The 18,062-nt window shown below is 34.1% G+C and overlaps 1 protein-coding gene across 5 annotated transcripts in view; it reads left to right on the top strand.

Moving 5' to 3' along the window:
- Positions 1-18,062, top strand: part of OPA1 (OPA1 mitochondrial dynamin like GTPase) — an 86,222-nt gene that overhangs the window by 6,992 nt on the left and 61,168 nt on the right. For 2 of the 5 annotated variants that reach the window (XR_004625698.1, XM_034661068.1), the window contains exons 3-8: positions 602-698; positions 2,442-2,549; positions 3,612-3,665; positions 4,337-4,404; positions 12,803-12,913; positions 17,697-17,750. Coding sequence is in view for 4 of the 5 variants with exons in the window: in XM_034661068.1 (XP_034516959.1) it covers positions 602-698; positions 2,442-2,549; positions 3,612-3,665; positions 4,337-4,404; positions 12,803-12,913; positions 17,697-17,750 (492 nt within the window). In the remaining variant the exon portion in view is untranslated. The remainder of the gene's footprint in view (positions 1-601; positions 699-2,441; positions 2,550-3,611; positions 3,666-4,336; positions 4,405-12,802; positions 12,914-17,696; positions 17,751-18,062) is intronic. The other 3 variants (XM_034661073.1, XM_034661084.1, XM_034661089.1) reach the window with 3 other exon arrangements.

Here is an 18,062-nt window from a genome sequence, read left to right as displayed (position 1 = left end):
GTTTTATAGCGCAAATCATTTTTCTTTAGTCCAATAGAATATAGATATTTAAAAATCTAAATATAATTAGATATTTATTGTGTGTCTCTATCATGTGCTAAATTGTTTTAATGGTGCTAATAGAAAAATGCTCTTTTAATCCTATACTTACAGGAGATGAGAATGGCCTAGTGGAAGGAGCACTGGGCTGGGGTGAGGTCACCTAGGTTTGATTTTCAGCTTGCCACTTAGGAGCTCAGGAGAGTAGGTGGCATGCTAGCACAACCACTTTTTGGCAGCTTTGGGAGCAGAGCCAAGGTTTCCTGACCCCTGGTTTTGTCTTCTGTTCCACAGTATTGCTTAAAGCCAAATCATGAAACCTGTTTGAAATAAGACTGTCTTTTGAAGTTTTACATTTTCCATATTTTGTAAAGGAACATTTACATATTTTGTATGCTTGCCAGCTAATTTGTTTTTAGAAGAGCTGAGGCTACTTTGTTTCTAAAATATTTAAACATAATACATCATTCATAGTAGATGAGCATGTTTTAATTAAGGTAGTTTTTCTTTATTTTTGTATGACATTCAGAGCATTCAGTTGGCATACTTTCTTTTCTTTTAGACTTTTGATCAGTGGAAAGATATGATACCTGACCTTAGTGACTATAAATGGATTGTGCCTGACATTGTGTGGGAGATTGATGAGTATATCGATTTAGGTTTGTATTCAACATTAAAATATGTTTCTTGGTAGTATCTTGGGAAAGAGAAATAGTGGTATTGAGATAGTTTCTTCACTCATAAGCTTACTGTGTAGCAGTTTTATTTGAATGATAAAAGTAATAGAATATCAAAGAAAAAATTGATAGGAAAAAAATAACACCCTCGCCCATCACTCTCACATAGCCACCGCTATCCTTATGGACATTTTCTTTTAATTGTAGCTAGTCTGTGTGTGTGGTTAATATTTTAGAGTCATACTGATTATACACTTTGGTTTCTTAATCTTTTGCTGCCTAATAAATTTGTCAGCTAAGCAGCCTTCCTAGACTTCACTTTCAGTGTTGTCTATTGTTACCCAGAACAGATGCACCATGACCCACCTAACTAGTTAATTTTGACTGGATCCCTTGGTTACCTCTACTTTTTGTAACCAGGTCCCTAAAAGTGTGCTAGTGTCCATAGTAATTTCTCCCCATACTCAGCCACTGTTCCCCTTTTTGTATAACAGGTAGATGAGAAAAAAGTATGCTTGATAGTTCTGATTGCCAAGATTAAGTTACAGTAATTTAAAAAAAATTTTTTTGAATGATTCTTTTCCTCAGTCTCTTTTTTTAGACTTTGTCTAATTTCTTAGCCTAGGTGTGTATGGGGGTGGAATTAATCTCTCTATTTACTTATTCACACGGCATTTTCTTAAAGATAAAACTGTGCTGCACCGACAGAGGAACCTGCAGGAATTTGAAGCACTCTTTCAGTATTTTTCTAATATTCATGTGGAGAGTTTTCTACTTTGATGTATTTGCCAGCACCACAGCGTGGGGCTGAGGGTCTGGATTCTGAAGCTGGCCTGGCTAGGCTTGAAGCCCGACTCCCCACTTCTTTGTTGTGTGGGCAGGTCCAGCTACTGAACCTCAATGCCTCAGCTCCTCACCTGTAAAGTGGAGTTGATGATAACTATTTTGTAGGGTTGCTATGAAGATTAAACAGGTGAATGCTTGTATAGCAACAGAACAATATCTGCCATATATTCTTATTTTGAGAATATTTATGTGTTTTGGTCTTCTGCAGAGAAAATTAAGAAAAGCCCGTCCTAATTCAGAAGATACTGTAAAGTTGTACCAAACTTCGACAAAATTGTTGAGTGTTTATAAACAAAAATAAATACTCTGACCATTTTATAAATAAAACTAGCAAAAATAAAACCAAAGCTTGCCTTGGGCTCTTAAGACAGTTACTTCCAAATGGTAACAAGTGTGAATTTTCTGAAGGTTTGTGAAAGGACAGAGACAAGTAATGGAATTCTGTTTCTGAATTTGAACTGAGGTTTCATTACTTTTTTTGAGTTTGGACCAGGTGTTACAGGAGGCATTTTTCTCTTTTTTCTTTGATTCTTGGCCTCTTCGCTGTGACTTTCTCCTTAAAAGTACTTCTGATTCCAGTACAGTGTTAACATTGTTAATATAGTGCTTCTGTTTCAAGGCATTTAACTTATAGATCAAGGTGTCCATCTAAGCCAGACATCTGGTGAGTCTTTTTAAACAAATTTCATGGCTTATGAAATTATCCTTGGAATTACACATTGTTTCAGATACATGTAGCAGCTGTGGTTGTAATGGGGGAAAAATGGAAAAATATTTAAATTTATATATGATGATATTTATATATGATGTTATTTAAATATTATCAGTGTTTTAATAGTGAAATTCTTATTTTGAAAATTTTTTTTCGTCTTCTAACAGAGAAAATTAGAAAAGCGCTTCCTAATTCAGAGGACCTTGCAAAATTGGCACCTGACTTTGATAAGATTGTCGAAAGCCTCAGCTTATTGAAGGACTTTTTCACCACAGGTAAGGAAGGACCTGTTTGATCTCACTTAAAATGTCAGAAACCATATGATAATTGTCTTTCTCTGCTTGACTTATTTCACTTAGCATTATCATATGATTTCTCTCATCTATGGAACATAAGAACTAGGATGATCGGTAGGGGAAGAAAGGGATAAAGAAAAGGGGGGTAATCAGAAGGGGGAATGAAACATGAGAGACTATGGACTATGAGAAACAAACTGAAGACTTCAGAGGGGAGGGGGTGGGGGAAGGGGATAGACTGGTGATGGGTAGTAAGGAGGGCACGTATTGCATGGTGCACTGGGTGTTTATACGCAACTAATGAAGCATCAAACTTTACATCGGAATCTGGGGATGTACTGTATGATGATTAACATAATATAATAAAATAAAATTAAAAAAAAAACAAAAAAAAAATAAATAAGGAAAAAAAAAAGAAAAGAAAATGAGTGGATACCATTATCTGGCCTTCCAGTACTTCTGAACAATATTTGGATAATGTTATTTTTTTCTGATTTTCCTTCACCTTTTTGAAATTTGTAATAAACGCCAAATGGAATAATTAAAAAAAAAAATAAAAAAAAATAAAATAAAATGTCAGAAACCCCAGAGGAAAAATACCGAGATGTATTCATTTGTTGATTCCTGTCTTTTAAATGAAAACATGCAGTACGAATGAAAAACAGGTTTTTGAAAAAAAGACACACAAAGTTTTGGTGCTCAGTGGTTTTAAATTTTGGTTAGTGCGACGAAATGAAAATTTGTGAGAGCTTAAACATGCGTGGCTTTAGTCAATGAGGAAAAAAAATATCTCTTGTTCCTGACAAGTAGATGAGACTTCCTATGTGCCTGCTTTTCATAATTGGTTAGAACCAATTTGGTGATTTTAGAACAAATTTAATTATGATGGACCATAATGACTAGAATTTACTGAGGTTAATCCTGGTATATTTGCCCAATTTATGCCCTATCATGATATAATTCTGAAATCTCAGACATATTTGTTTGCTCATTCCTGTCAAATTTTACATTTCTATTTCCCCTTTTGCTGGTTTTTCACAGGTCACAAATTGGTTAGTGAAGTCATAGGAGCTTCTGACCTACTTCTCTTGTTAGGTGTGTAAACAGACATTTTTGCTGACCTTAACATGCCTTTTAAATGCTTCTAATAAACTAGTTGCAAATAAAATTGCAGACCAAATTTCTGCTGCTTATGCTGATTTTAAAACTCCAGAACTATATTGGGCAAATTCCTTATTTTACAGGTGAAAATAATAAAATAATTATTCTGCAGTAAAACTTAAATTCCTAAATATGTATCTGTAAGATTAAAACTATTAGAAAGTTTGCTTAACCAAAATATTTTCTTGAAAGTGATACAATTGTTTCTGATAATTGAAATGAAAAGTAATTTTAGTTTGTCTCATCTGTCCTGTCACAGTTGACATTTTAAATTTATTTTGTTACTATGTGTGGTTTGTAATGGCAGTGGTAAATAGCTGAACTGTAAGTACTCTCATGGAAAATTATCCTTATCAAAGATTGTCTTTTTTTAATTGTAATTTTCAGTGATACTTTAAACATGTCCTATAATATTTAAAAAGCATTTTTTTGTTTTGTTTTGGTTTTTTTGCATAGGTTACCAGTATGTTCCTTAAAATAAGAATAGCTTTTAATTTTCGGAAAAGTGATTTTTGCTCTAAAAATCTATTTGCCTCTAAAATAAATTGGAATTTGGGCTACTGACCACAATGGAGAATTTAAAGGACTGCATATTTATCTTTAAGGTTCACCTGGAGAAACAGCGTTTAGAGCAACAGATCATGGATCTGAAAGTGACAAGCACTATAGAAAGGTAAGTATAAAGGAGAATTCTTCTCCTTTATACTGAAAGCGATAAAGTTTTTACCCACCTGGAGGATTTGAAAACAGTAACATCTGAGAAGCAAATATAAAAGCATCTAAGTAGAGGTGTTTTTAGTCTTGGTACAAAGTGCAGGTACTATGTGACAGCTCTGGAACTATTATTGGAGAAGCCCATTTCCTTCAAATATGCTCTGTGAAATTAGTTACAAGGATTGTTTTCAACCAAGGGCTTTATTGTTAAATATGTATAGGAAGAGCTGATTAAGTAAAACAAGCAGGCTTTTCTTTTCCCTAGGACTTCTCAGACCTTAATATACTTGTGTGCATTGTGAATCCCAGGAGAAGTCGAAGTGTACAGAGTTGTCCAGATTTATTTAGCAACAGAACCCTTTTTCCATGAAATATATTCTAGGGACTAATGTTTCATGGCATATATATTTAGGGCAAATATTAAGGGAATAGGAAATGGGTTATTAGGGGATAAATTGATTTGTTACATTAATAGTCAACAATTGTGTATAGAGTTATTTCAGTTATGTTAATTTCAATACTTGTGTTAAAATCCATATGAAAGTTTTGGGAGAATTACTAATGTAAAATAACATATGCATTGTTCCTTATTTATATTCATACGTTAACCTGACGTTCTCTTAGTGTTCATTTTTTTCATCTTTTGAAATTGGTAAGATAACTGATTCCTTGAAAGTTTTTCTCAAAAAAACCAATATTTAGATAAATAGATACCTGAAAAAGTATTCATTGAACTTTTTAAAATTAAATATGGAGTATGTAACTTTTATACTGAAGGTTATTATGGTTTTTATAAATTGAAGGGAAATAATTTTATGTTTATTTGGAAAGAAAATAATTCCTATGTGTAGGTTTCCATCTCTCTCCTTGTCCTTTAACTGAACTTTTTATGTGATATTCCAGGTTTAAATTCTAGTATTTCGAAAGACTTTTCTCTTGCCTTTTAACTAGATCTTTTGGAAGAAACATTTTAACATGTGCATGCATATATGTGTATGTGTATAAGTGTATTTGTCTTTTAACTTGATCTTGTTTGATACCTTTTCCATTGGCATTTTAACTAAAGGGACACCCTTGACTATTCATGCTACTGGGTAGAAAAATTTGAATAGCAATTAGCCTATCATGCAAAGCTTATTTTGAGCCAACGCCTTGGCCCTTAATGCAGGTAGACTTAATGTGCAACGAAGAGCTAATGTAATGAGGGAGAAGGAACCTCTCTTATAGGATTAGTAGTGTGGTTTTTGAGCGATGAGGTTTTTTTGCTTAGATCAGTTAGGGGAGGGCAACATCTTTGCTGTTCTCACGTATGGCCAGGGATTGGTTTGGTGAATGAAAAACCTGTTTCAGGGTCTAACTCAAATAATCTCCTTAAAATTCTGCTAAGATGCTTAATGAATACTGGTAAGTGATCAGGAGCTTTGCAGTACAGAAGAAGTGAGAGAACAGATCCTGGGAATATAATTATATTCTCAGATTTTTTTTTTTTAAGATTTTATTTATTTATTTGACAGAGAGAAAGAGACAGCCAGCGAGAGAGGGAGCACAGGCAGGGGGAGTGGGAGAGGAAGAAGCAGGCTCCCAGTGGAGGAGCCTGATGCGGGGCTCGGTCCCAGGACTCTGGGATCCCTTAGCCGAAAGCAGACGCTTAACGACTGAGCCACCTAGGCGCCCCCTCAGATGTTATTTTACACAATAGACATAAAAGTAAATTTACCGCTTTATTTTATAATGTACATTGCTTGAAGGTAAGTGTCCTCATTTACTATTTCCTTTTAACTTTTTCATAATTTATGATTATCTTTCCCATTAAAAACTCAGCAATTAATATTATTAAGTCTAGAGTTGTAATTAAGCTGCTTTCATTACAGTTTAAATTAAATTGTAGCAAATACTAGTATAAGAATTTACTATACAAGGAAAGTTTTTCCAGCCTCAACTAGTGGTTTTAAATTTTGTTAATATGCAACATTATGTGTTTCACAGCGTGGCTCTTACCTATCATGCTCTTACCTATGAGTGCCCCAGATTGAAAATGGTATTCAGAGTTTGAAGCAGTCACCTTAGTTTAATGGTTGTCTGGGTTGTACCAAAATTTCTGGCCAGACTTAAACTAGAAATGTAAAAGTAAATGTGAATCCAATTTTTTTTTAAAGTAGTAATAAAAACATTTCTACAGCTAGGACTAGAGAAGAGATTTGTCCTTGCTAATAGAAGAACACAGGGGCACCTGGGTGGCTCAGTCCATTACCGTCTGACTCTTGGTTTCGGCTGGGGTTGTGATTTCCCCATCCGGACACGGGGCCCTGTGTTGGGCTCCCCACTCAGTGTGGAGTCTACTTCCCCTCTGCCCCTCCCCCTACTCATGCTGTCTCTCTCTCTCTCCCTCTAAAATAAATAAGTAAATTTTTAAAAAAAAGCACATGTGGAGAAGTGCTGGCAAGTAGAGGAACAGTTAGGACCTTTCAGAGTCAACTGAAGTGAAAATGATGGAGCTGAAAGAATACAGGTGTCAGATTGTTTGACTTGCATCAGACAGAATGACTAACACAATGAACTGATTACCTGTAGCTCCTGGTCTGTGTCACTAGACTTTTAGGTACTCTGGAAAGTTGTAATTGAGGTCTACCAAAAGTCTACAAAAAGTGAAAAGCATATATTTCTGTATGATGCTGCCCAGGCTAAGTAAGCATCAAGTTTCTTTGACTTTGCCTGGATTTATATCTGTTGTAGTTTAGGGGCAGTAGTTATTTACATCATGTTGACCAGAAGTTCTGATACGTATTACCAAATTTAAAAAATGGAAAAATATCAAAACCACTTTTCAGTAAATGCTGTTAATCAGAAATTTTAAAATTTGTATCCACTGAAGAAACATTAGAGCCCTTGACGTCAATTGAATAATATCCTTGAGACCTGGAGACCTTCAGAGCTACCTGAGGGCAAATTGAGAATTGAAGTGGTGAGCCTATTTTAGTGAATAATTTGCAAATCTGCATATTTCTGTGTATCAATCATAACAGATAGGTGACAAGACCACTTAGTGAATCTTCTTTTTTAGATTCAGTAAGATTTTTCTAGTGAAAACTAACTTGCTAAATGAGACATGTTATTATCTGTGCTTTTGTTTGATCATATTTCTGATTGATCATAAACATCTCACAGGAGTAAGTAATATGGTCATTCTGAAGGTTACAAGCACATTTATAATTTATAGAAAATATTTGAAGAACCTTTTAAAAGTCTAAATCACGAACAGTGGTATTACCGTTTTAAGTATAATTATTAGATAGTAATTAATGCTCTTCCTTTTCACATGTTACCGTAATTCTTATTTTTGTGGCTTTACTTGTACTTCCCAGCTGAGATCTCTCCCTTCCCTTTTCTGCCAGATTTTTTTCTCATCCTTAAAGCCTCCTTAAAGCCTTGCTCTTTTGTCCTCTTCGTGAAACCTTCTATAACTATTTTAGTGTCCTTAACTATACTCTTAACACTGAAAACAGTTGCCAGCTGAAACATTATTTACTTTAGCTTGCATTCTTTCTATCATAAAATCTCTGTCCTCAGAACACCTAGGATAATACTGAGCTTCTAGCAAAATTGAGTGATTTATTTAACACAGTAAAAGAGATGCTAATTGAAGTAAATAAATTTCATTAATGCCAACAAGTAGGCCACAAAATTTTATTTCATATGTCTTCACTGTGATCACATGTGAGTGTCTCTTGGTCTTTGATATTTGGCATCTACTGTGGCGCGTAAGAATGTGAAGTAGTGCCTGTGCTTAGTAACTGTAATGAAGCAGCATTGCTTGAGTAGGATTTATGTTTCTGGGGTTCCTCAGTCAACAAATAATGTAGTAACTGTGGCAAAAGGAAATTCCCACAACCAACACCATCAAGCAACCACAGATCAGTAAACTTAAGGTTCCTGAGGAGCCAACTGGTTAGAATCGTAGCCAGGAAGCCAACCCACTTGTGCACTGGAGTGTAGTATTTGGGAAGCAGAGGGATCCGAGGAAGAAAAGCAGGGAAGATCTGCATGAAGAAAAGTGGAATGGCAAAACAGGCAATCCTGTTTTATTCCTTCGTAACCATGCTGTCCTTTTATGTCATTTAAGAAACATTAAGTACATACCGTGTACATAATACTGTTTTTTGGTAACAATTTAGAACAAAGGGGATTTGCTAGAAATTGTAAGATTGATAAAACTATCCTTAATAGACTGATTTATTCATCTCTTAAGATTATCAGTTGTAGAAATTGTCCAAATAGTAAGATAGGAAATGATATTTCTGAATACAAGCAGGTTAAATAATCCAAATGGAAAGACATATTTCGTTCAGATATCCATTAATAAACATTTTTCCACTGACCATAAATACCTTGAGCAGAGCTATGTATTACTGGGAGGGGAGGAAATAGTTATTTTTAGCTAATCAAATAGAATTATTCAAATTTTGGAAAGTAGTTTAATGTCTACCAGTATTTTTTGAATGGAAGGGGAAAGAAGTCTTCACTTTCATAAAGTTCTTTTCTGGACCCAAGTTACTTTTAAAACGAATAAAGCAGGAGTTGGCATACTTTTCCTTAAAGGGCTAGGTATTGAATATTTTAGGTTTGTAGGCCCTAGGGTCTCTGTGGACTACTCACCCAGCCCATCTTCTTAGTAATTCAAATGTGCCTTCTGATGTATTGTAGTATTACCATTTTTTTCTTTTAATGTGGAACCAGCTGGAGTCAGGGCCACTTTGTAAATAGACCATCATGCCAATAAGACAGTATCAGGTACAGACTTCGTAGTCACACTGCCTGCATTCAGATCCTACCCGTTCTGCTTTCTGAGCTATGTGATCTTGGTTGGATCAAATTCTAAGTTGCTGGTTTCCTCTTCTGTAAAAGGGGGAACCCCTGCTTGATAGGGTTGTTTTATGGATAGCCCTTTCCCACAAAATCTTGACATAATAAAACTAAACAAATACTGGCTATTAGGGTGATGATGATGACGATTATTATTATTACTTTACATTTTTAATTACTGTATGAGTTAATTGCCTGCTAACAGTATTTGATTAATTTCCTCCCCTTTTCTTAATTTCTGTGGTGTGTTCTGGGGTTTATGAAAAATGGGAAAAATAGATTATAAGGCTGATGTATAGCTTATTTACAGAATACACATTTTTTTGGAAACCCAGTTTGGATTTTATGTGAAACTTCATGTGCATTATTAGGTAAAAGGAGGTCATAATTTGATTCATTGAAGGAATAAACATGTGCCAAGCCTTTCTTTAGGTGTCAGCTATAATACATGTCAAGTGTCAGGTCTTATTCTAGGTGGTAGGTATACAAACAGGATAAGGGCCTAGTTCTGCTATGAATTTTTAAAATGCTGTTATAAATACAGTATTTTAAATGTATTCACATATGAATGACTTATAACTTTAAGATTTTTTAAAATCTTTCCTGTCAAACTCTTAACTTTCAGGTTTTTGCAGCATTTTTGGCTTGATATTTTGGTTTCTGGAGTTATCACTGATTTTCTTGATCTAATGTTATAATTTTTTAAAAATCTGACAATAGTGTAGAAATAGGAGACCGAGTTGCAGTGTCAAATTGACAATAACTAGAAGATGTTTAGAGAGTATGTCATCTGTAGTTGTTTACAATAACTATTGTTATTTTTGCAACAATTATGTTTATAATAATGTATATGATTTTAACATAGTTACGTGCTGTTTCTTGAGGGAAAAATGTCTGAGCTTGGAAAAATATTTATTGAACAAAATGTATTTTGCCCATTTAAGGAATGTGTCTTGCACAGTAGTCACATTTCTTTTCCTGCCTTATTCCACGTGGCCTTAGCTCAGAAGCCGTATTTAGGGTGAGATTTGATGCCCAGAATTGGATAAAGGTAACCTCCTTTAGTCATGTAGCATAGTGTACATAGTTTTTTCTGTGTCTAATTCTTATTTTCTTCCTGCTTTTTTCAGGAGGTAACAGTTAATTTCAACTGTTTTCACATAACAGTGCTTCAGTAACAGACTTGGAAGGAAAGTGAGGTGTCACTAGAAAGAGGGTGTTTGCTTGTGATGTAGTGGATATTAAGTATTTACCATAAAATTTGCATATAGATATAAGCAAAGGATGAGGGAGGGGTATTTAAGCTATAAGTAAAAACAAATCGTGTGCCCGATAGACTAGCACAGTTAAGAAACGTGGAGTAGTAGTGGCTCACTGTTTTGACATTATGTAAGTTAGGATACCGGGGGTGTGTTCATGCAAGCACAGGTACACTACTGTGTAAGCCAACACAGGGAACCTTTAAAAGGGTATTGTTTTAAGACATCTAAACATTTGGATGATGAGAAGTGATTATAGTGAATGACTAAATTAATAAAAATAAATTGATTACTCTTCTTTCTGCTTTATGAAAAACAATCATACAAAAAATGAAAAAATGACAGATGGGGAATGATTAGGACTGTGAGAGTAGTCAGTTGGCATTGTCTTTCTTTGATAGATATATCCATGACCATAAAAGTATTCATTTAAAAGATTTGTCTTTAAAGATAACCACAGGTTTTTATAAATATATTTTGTACTGTTGAATTTAGAAACAGATGTTGACAGTTCAGTTATGTCACCTGCCATTTTGATGTTCTCTCACTTGTTACACAGAAATTTCAACTAGTTTCATCCTTTGATTTATGGCAGGTCAACCAGTTTCATTATTGTTGGCATAGCCTAATGTAGTCAATCTGAGAATCAGACAAAAATCTCACAAATTATATGCTAATACTTTCCCTTAATTTAAAATGCTTTACTATAATGCTAGCTTTCCTGTTTGTATTTCTTTCTTTTCTGGAAAACTTTTATTTATAGTAGAAGTCTTTGGGTTATACAAAGTAAGTTATTAAGCCTCTGGATGAGTCTACTAATTAAAATTTGAATGTAATGTTAACCAGCATTTTAGGAAACTTTCTAGTTGTAGTATATAAAATATAATATTTTGGACAATTATTTTAAAAAGTTCTGAGGCTATTTGAAACTGCCAATTTAGATTATTTTAATGAGTTTAGCTTTCCTAGCTCTTTTTATTTATATAACGTGGTAAAAATTGAGCCCATTGTTCTCCCAGAACACTGTTCTTTTGCAAATTAAATAGTGACCTCATTCATTGAAACTTTACCTTTTTTAGGGTGTCTAATTGAAAAACTGTTAGGCTTGTGACATTGTCAATACTTAGTTGTCTTTTCTCCCACATCTCTTGAGGTCTCTTAGCTAATAGGCCAGCAATTAAAAATACTGTACAGAAAATGACATGTATTGAGTACCAATACACATGTAAATACATTGTGATAAAAATTGCATCAGTTAACATGTCATGATTATTAATTGGAATGAGTTTTAAACATAGGAATGGTGATTGTGTTGTACATAGGTAACTGGGTTTTGTTTCATTTTGAATTTTCGTAATAACTATATTATCTCTAAATCTCAGTTATTTTCTTTTACAGTACTTTTGCTTTAGTGATTGATGAATTCTTACTTATATTCCTAGAGGCTGTTTTTACTCAATGTCAAAACAGCTCATGAAAAGTGAAAATTCAGTCATACTACTTACTTTATGTTGTATAAAAATAAAACAGTGCTTTAAACATTACTTTTTAATTTGCAGAAAGAGAATCCTAAGTTGTAGTCAGATAAGCTTGTGTGCATAGGCGTGTAGAATATATGGATTAATGTAAAACTGTGGTTAACTTGTTGCTTGGAAACTCAAATCAATAGTTTTGAGGGACTGTAATCTTTAACTGAAGTCCTTACATATCAAGGAAAAAATACTTAAGAATAATAATTTAATAATTAAATGAGCTATTATGTATACTCCATTCAGTCTTGTGAGAATTATGGTTGAGAATTAAAAGATTTTTTTCCCCTTTTGTATCAAGTCAGGAGAATACACTAGTTCATAATGGCAATCGAAAAATAAGGGTTGAAGTAGTAGGTTGTTAACTACAATGCCACTTTCCTTGAGCATTCCAGTTAGTTTAGGTTTTACTGTATATTAATATTATATATCTGGCTCATTTTATTCAGCAGACAGTCACATTGCTTTTCACTTTTTAAACTCTGCTGTTTTGTATTTCTGAGACATCTAATTTACTGAGGGGAAAAATGGAAATGTGGTCTAGAGCCCTATTAGATAGTGGCTCTAAAGGTACAGAAATGCATTTCCATTTTTGTTATAAGCTATCCATTCTTCCCTAACTTAACACCTGTTCCTTGCTTGTGCCCTTTGGTTTAACATTGTTCTCCTCCCCAATTTTCCTCTTCTCCTCATTGTAAACTCATGGCAGGGTCTGCTTGGTGAGCTCATTCTCTTACAACAGCAAATTCAAGAGCATGAAGAGGAAGCACGCAGAGCCGCTGGCCAATATAGCACGAGCTATGCCCAACAGAAGCGCAAGGTGATGGATGATTTAAGGGGGCTACTGATGTGTTCACACTAATCAGCCATTTCTACCAAGATCATGTCACCTTAATCCATTCATGGACTCCAGTGATGGGAAATTATTTTTAACAAAGTAAAAATACGAAAGATACATAATGCAAATATGTAACTTTCCTGGAGTGGATGAATAAACCCAAAATATTAAACATAGGAATTTGTTTTCTGAAACTGAGTTTCTCTATGAGGGTCCATGGATTTGTATTTAGAGAAGAATTATGAATTGTGATTTGCTTGGTCCAGTTATTGTATCGAGTCACCCTCAGTTTGTAGCCAGCTTGTCTATGGTTCTCCCAAGTTTTCATTCTAAAGTATAAAGGATTACTATGGACAGCCACTATTTAAATTATTTAAAGAACGAAATTTACTTGTTTTAGTAAACTGGGTCAGCAGAAAACATGGTTATTTGTTGTAGAAGAAAACATGGTATAAATTTTGGGTAAAAATTATTCGTATACACCCTGATAAACTCATTGATTAGTTTTTCCACAATCACCAGTGAAGTCAGCACAAATAAATTTTCACCGTGGACCACTGAAAGATTGAACATTGAAAATTTGATATGATTCAGGTCGCTAAAGAACAGATTCTAATAAAAGTCGGCATAAGTCTGTACAAATGTTTGGTTATAGATATAATAAAAAAAAATCCTTAAAAGGATGCTTTTGGCTGTTAGATGATCCCATTGTGTAGACTCCAAGATTCTGAAGAGTTCTGAAGAGACTTGAGTCAAAATGAAATGAATGTCATGACTTTAAAGTTACATTCTGAGATCTTGACATCAGCGTAATTAAGTTACATATATCAGATAAAGAAAGTCTTAAAAGTCATATACAAATTTTACTCAGGAAAAGAGATTCAGCCTCTTAATTAGCTTCCTGTAGGTTCTGAAGTCTACCGATATTATAGATAATGATTTAATATAGTAATTTTGCTTGCTAACCTTACCTGTTTGGTGATGGGTAATACTTGCGAGTACTCCTCACAGTTTCGTTTATCTTTTCAGTGTCGCTTCCTGGCTTTTCTCAATTCCATGGCTGTGGAATTAGCTTCTGTATATTTAGCTCTCAGTGAATGAACAACATAGGTGGACATGAAAATAAGTTATTTTCCTGTTTGGTTAAGTTAAAGTAGGTGCGTTAAACCAAGAAAGGGCTTATTTTAAATGGTGCTTTAGCATTCTCTGCTCTGTATGTCGTTGAAGTGCCATTTAAATATTCTAACAAATTGGATGCTTAAGCTATGCCATCTGTTCCTTAGGTTTGTTACAGAAAGAAGGGGAAGGAGCTGCTGTGTTCTGGTATGTTAGTTAGAAATATTAATAGCTCTAGTTACAAGTTCTTGTTTTTTCATAACGGTGAAATAATTTGAAATGAGTCCCACAGATCTGCCATTCTAAAATATGGTTCAAGATTATCGATATACTTTTGAATCGGAAGATTTAAGGGATATTAATAGTGAATAATGTTCATTTTCTTCATTGCCCAAGGTTAGTGTTCATTTGAGGCCTACTTTACTGAGCTGTTTTCAGGTTTAGAGACCTCATTTCCGTTTCTGATGTCATCAGATTGTCCACGTAACCTTTCATTACGCGTTTTCCCCCTTGTGAAATAGCCGCTGACAGGACAGCCCCTCCGTGTGGGTAGTTTACTGAGGCATGTTTCGCAGTGCACCGGACAGTCTGGCCCACTCTGGAGTTCCCCGGGCGAGAGTAAATGGAACTGCAGAAACAGTTCACGCTCTTCTGTAATGGCATCATTTTCTTGACTGTCCTTCAAGGTCATTTCCTTACGGCATCTCCCCCCGTTTCTCCCTGTCGTGGGTACACAGGTGACTTTCCAACCTTTCACTGTCCTCATGATCCGAATACTAATTCATGAGATTTGTGTCATTCCTCCAGGCCTTTGAGGTTTTCTTGAGGTGCACAACCACAGCTTTTTGTTACTTTTTAATCATTCTTTCTCCCTTACCTACTTGAAAATGTAAGTAGGCCTTCATTTTTTTATATCTTATTAGTAGCAGCTAATAAACTGTCCCTGTAGCTCATGGAGACAGTAGATTCAAATTGCCTTGGGTAGTTTTGCCTCCTACGAATACATACGCATACATGAAATGTTTACGAGTCCTCGACCTCTATTTCGGTACTTCAGAATGGCCACAGTGGCTTAGTAGGAAGAAATACCTAAAATACAACACTCAGGCTTGGTTTTGTGAGGGGCTAGTAAAGGTTTTTCTTTTTCAGCTTTAGCTTGTTTCTGCGGAGGATTCCGCTCTTTCTCCATCAGTTTCACAGCCCTGGAATTGTAGAAAAGCTCTGGTTTCAAGACCATTGATACCCATTTCTGTCAGGGTGAGTTTTAAATTAATTTCATAATGCAAATTGAATATATTGAACAACGGGACAAGAAGTTAACTCTTGTTGTAAGTAACAGAACTTTACCAGTGAAGTGCATCAACATTAAATATACCCGGATTGCTAGTTAAGATACTGAATAAGTGACAGGTGAAAAATCCTATGTGCTGTTCCCTTAAGAAAATATGGAAAACTGTCTTCTCATTATCTTTAATATTTACTTTGTAAACCTAAAAGTTTTCATTTTATTTCCTAGAAAATATTAGGTCTGATTCTTGACTCCACCATAACGCCTGTCTTTTAATATAATGTTAATTTTCATGTTCCATTAAACTGAGTAGATAGGAAGCATAGTGATAAAACTATGCATGAGTCATGCCTAACCCTTGTTCCAGAAGGGCAAATGATAAATCTAAAGACTCCTAAAAATATAAATTTATAAAAACCTTAACACTTATCATTACTAAATACTGATATTAGCATAAAGATTGTAATAGTCTAATAACCTTGTATCATTTTAACTTTCTATACACCTTTTTTATTTTACCAAATAACCAAGTTAACCTTCTATAGAGCTTGGTTTACAGTAAACATTCTAACTTTTTTGTGTAATTGTATTAGTACTTAATTATTGTCCCAGATGTAGAGTACTAGTTGATTTTCTATTATAATTTAGGACATATTGCACGAAGTCATTAAATATTCACATTCAGAACTAAAACAGTTTATATTAATACTGCTTATACATTTCATACTAATTTAGCCACAGTCAGATGAGTATTTTAATGGAACACAGTTACCTTTTAAAATGAATTGGGAATTTAATCTACATAGCAAAAATTTTATGACCACATTATTACAGTATGACGGCATGCCATATGAAAACAATATGGAATTGTTTATTTCTTCATCAGTCTTCAAGATTTTGTTCTTCAGGTTGTTGGTGCCTTCCCAACTTGCTTGTTTCCTCACATTTTAGGAGACTATTAATAATTCTTGTCCATTTTACACAGTCAAATGAAAAAGCTGCTCTCCATAAGTCTGCTTGCTATACAAAAATGAGAAAACAATAATACAAATTTTGTTTTATATTATCTTTTCTTCTAATTACTGAATCATATTTGGAGATTTTTAGGCATAGACTTTTAAGGAAAAAATAGTATGTTTGTAGCAAGTATTGTCATCTTTATTTAAAAGAAGTTTGGGGAATATTTTGAGAAACTATTTGGAAAGAGGAATTAAAACCTCAGAATAACTTTTTATTGTATGGATAAGAGTTATTAATATCTACCTCAATAAATCATTTAAAATTTTTTCATATGTAGTTACTACCATAATGTCTTGATTGCTTAAAGAGCCATTGAATGAAAGTGAATAAGGATTTACATGAATTTTACCTTAAGTTTTGTCTCCTATGAAATAAATTCATGTTTATGAATTTTGATTATCAGAAATTAGACAATTATATTGAAAGACTGAGTATGACAACTTCTGCACCTCACCAAGGAGTGAAAGCACAGTTATATGGATTTGTCATAAATGACATCATTTTAATAAAATCGATCATTGTGTTTTATATTTTGAATTATACTGTGACTAGAGCCTGTTAATGCAATAAAGTTCTTTGTTGTTTTGGATATTTTGTCTTAGAACTGTTAGCATTAGTAACAATTGGAAGTAGTTTCCGCAATAGCTCTAGATTTTATCCTACTTTTGTTTTATGTTTAAATCAATTTTAGTTCCCTTACTCAACTTTATTGCTCCTGCATTCACTCTGTTACCGGTTAGCAGATCTTGCACTGGAACTGAATTTAAAAACAAGCATCTGGCTGCGCTTAAAGCTCTGAAAATACAAGTTGTTCTTTGCATTTATTAAATACTTCCCTGCTTACAGAATAGAAATGGGTAATAGATGCTTAACATATACACTGTGATTAGTGAATTTTTTCAGTAGCTATAAATGATAACATGCATCTAAGTTCCCAAAACACATTTCTGAAGGTGTCAATGCTTTTTTTCTCCAAGCATCCAAATGCCTGGGGTTGAGTGTAAAACAACCTGTGAAAACCATAGTAACCATGTGTGTTGATCTCTCATTTTTCTAACGAGCCATTCATCAGGAATGACTAGAATAGCATCTAGAAAAGGATGCTTTTTAAGGCTTTTACCTATTAATACAGTTATAAAATTTTGATAAGCAATTTTAGTGTTTACTACAGATGTTTTTTACTTTATTAAATCATTTGATTTAAATTTTGCTTTGAACAAATATGCATATAAAGTCAATAGTTTTTGTTTTTAAAAATACTTTTCAAAACATTTAACTTACTGTACATTGTAGGTAAATCTATTTCTACTGAAATAAAATTAATTTATTTTAAATATTTAGGTGACAGACAAAGAGAAAATTGACCAGCTTCAAGAAGAACTTCTGCATACTCAGGTAATTCTGATGAGTAGAAAGAACCAGGGACTTGAGGGGCACCTGGGTGGCTCAGTCAATTAAGCGTCTGCCTTCATCTCAGGTCATGATCCCTGGGTCCTGGGATCTAGCTCAATATTGGGCTCCCTGCTCAGTGGAGCCTGCTTCTCCCTCTGCATGCTGCTCCCCCTGCTTGTGCGCTCATGCGCTTTCTCTCTGTGTCAAATAAATAAATAAAATCTGTTAAAAAAAAAAAGAGAGAGAGAAAGAAAGAAAAAGAAGAAAAAGAACCAGGGACTTTAATATACTTAAGTTTGATGATGTGGGAATTTT

The sequence above is a fragment of the Ailuropoda melanoleuca genome, chromosome 1 (assembly GCF_002007445.2).
Source record: "Ailuropoda melanoleuca isolate Jingjing chromosome 1, ASM200744v2, whole genome shotgun sequence".
Classification (NCBI taxonomy): domain Eukaryota; kingdom Metazoa; phylum Chordata; class Mammalia; order Carnivora; family Ursidae; genus Ailuropoda; species Ailuropoda melanoleuca.
This window is presented reverse-complemented; position numbering and strand designations above follow the sequence as displayed.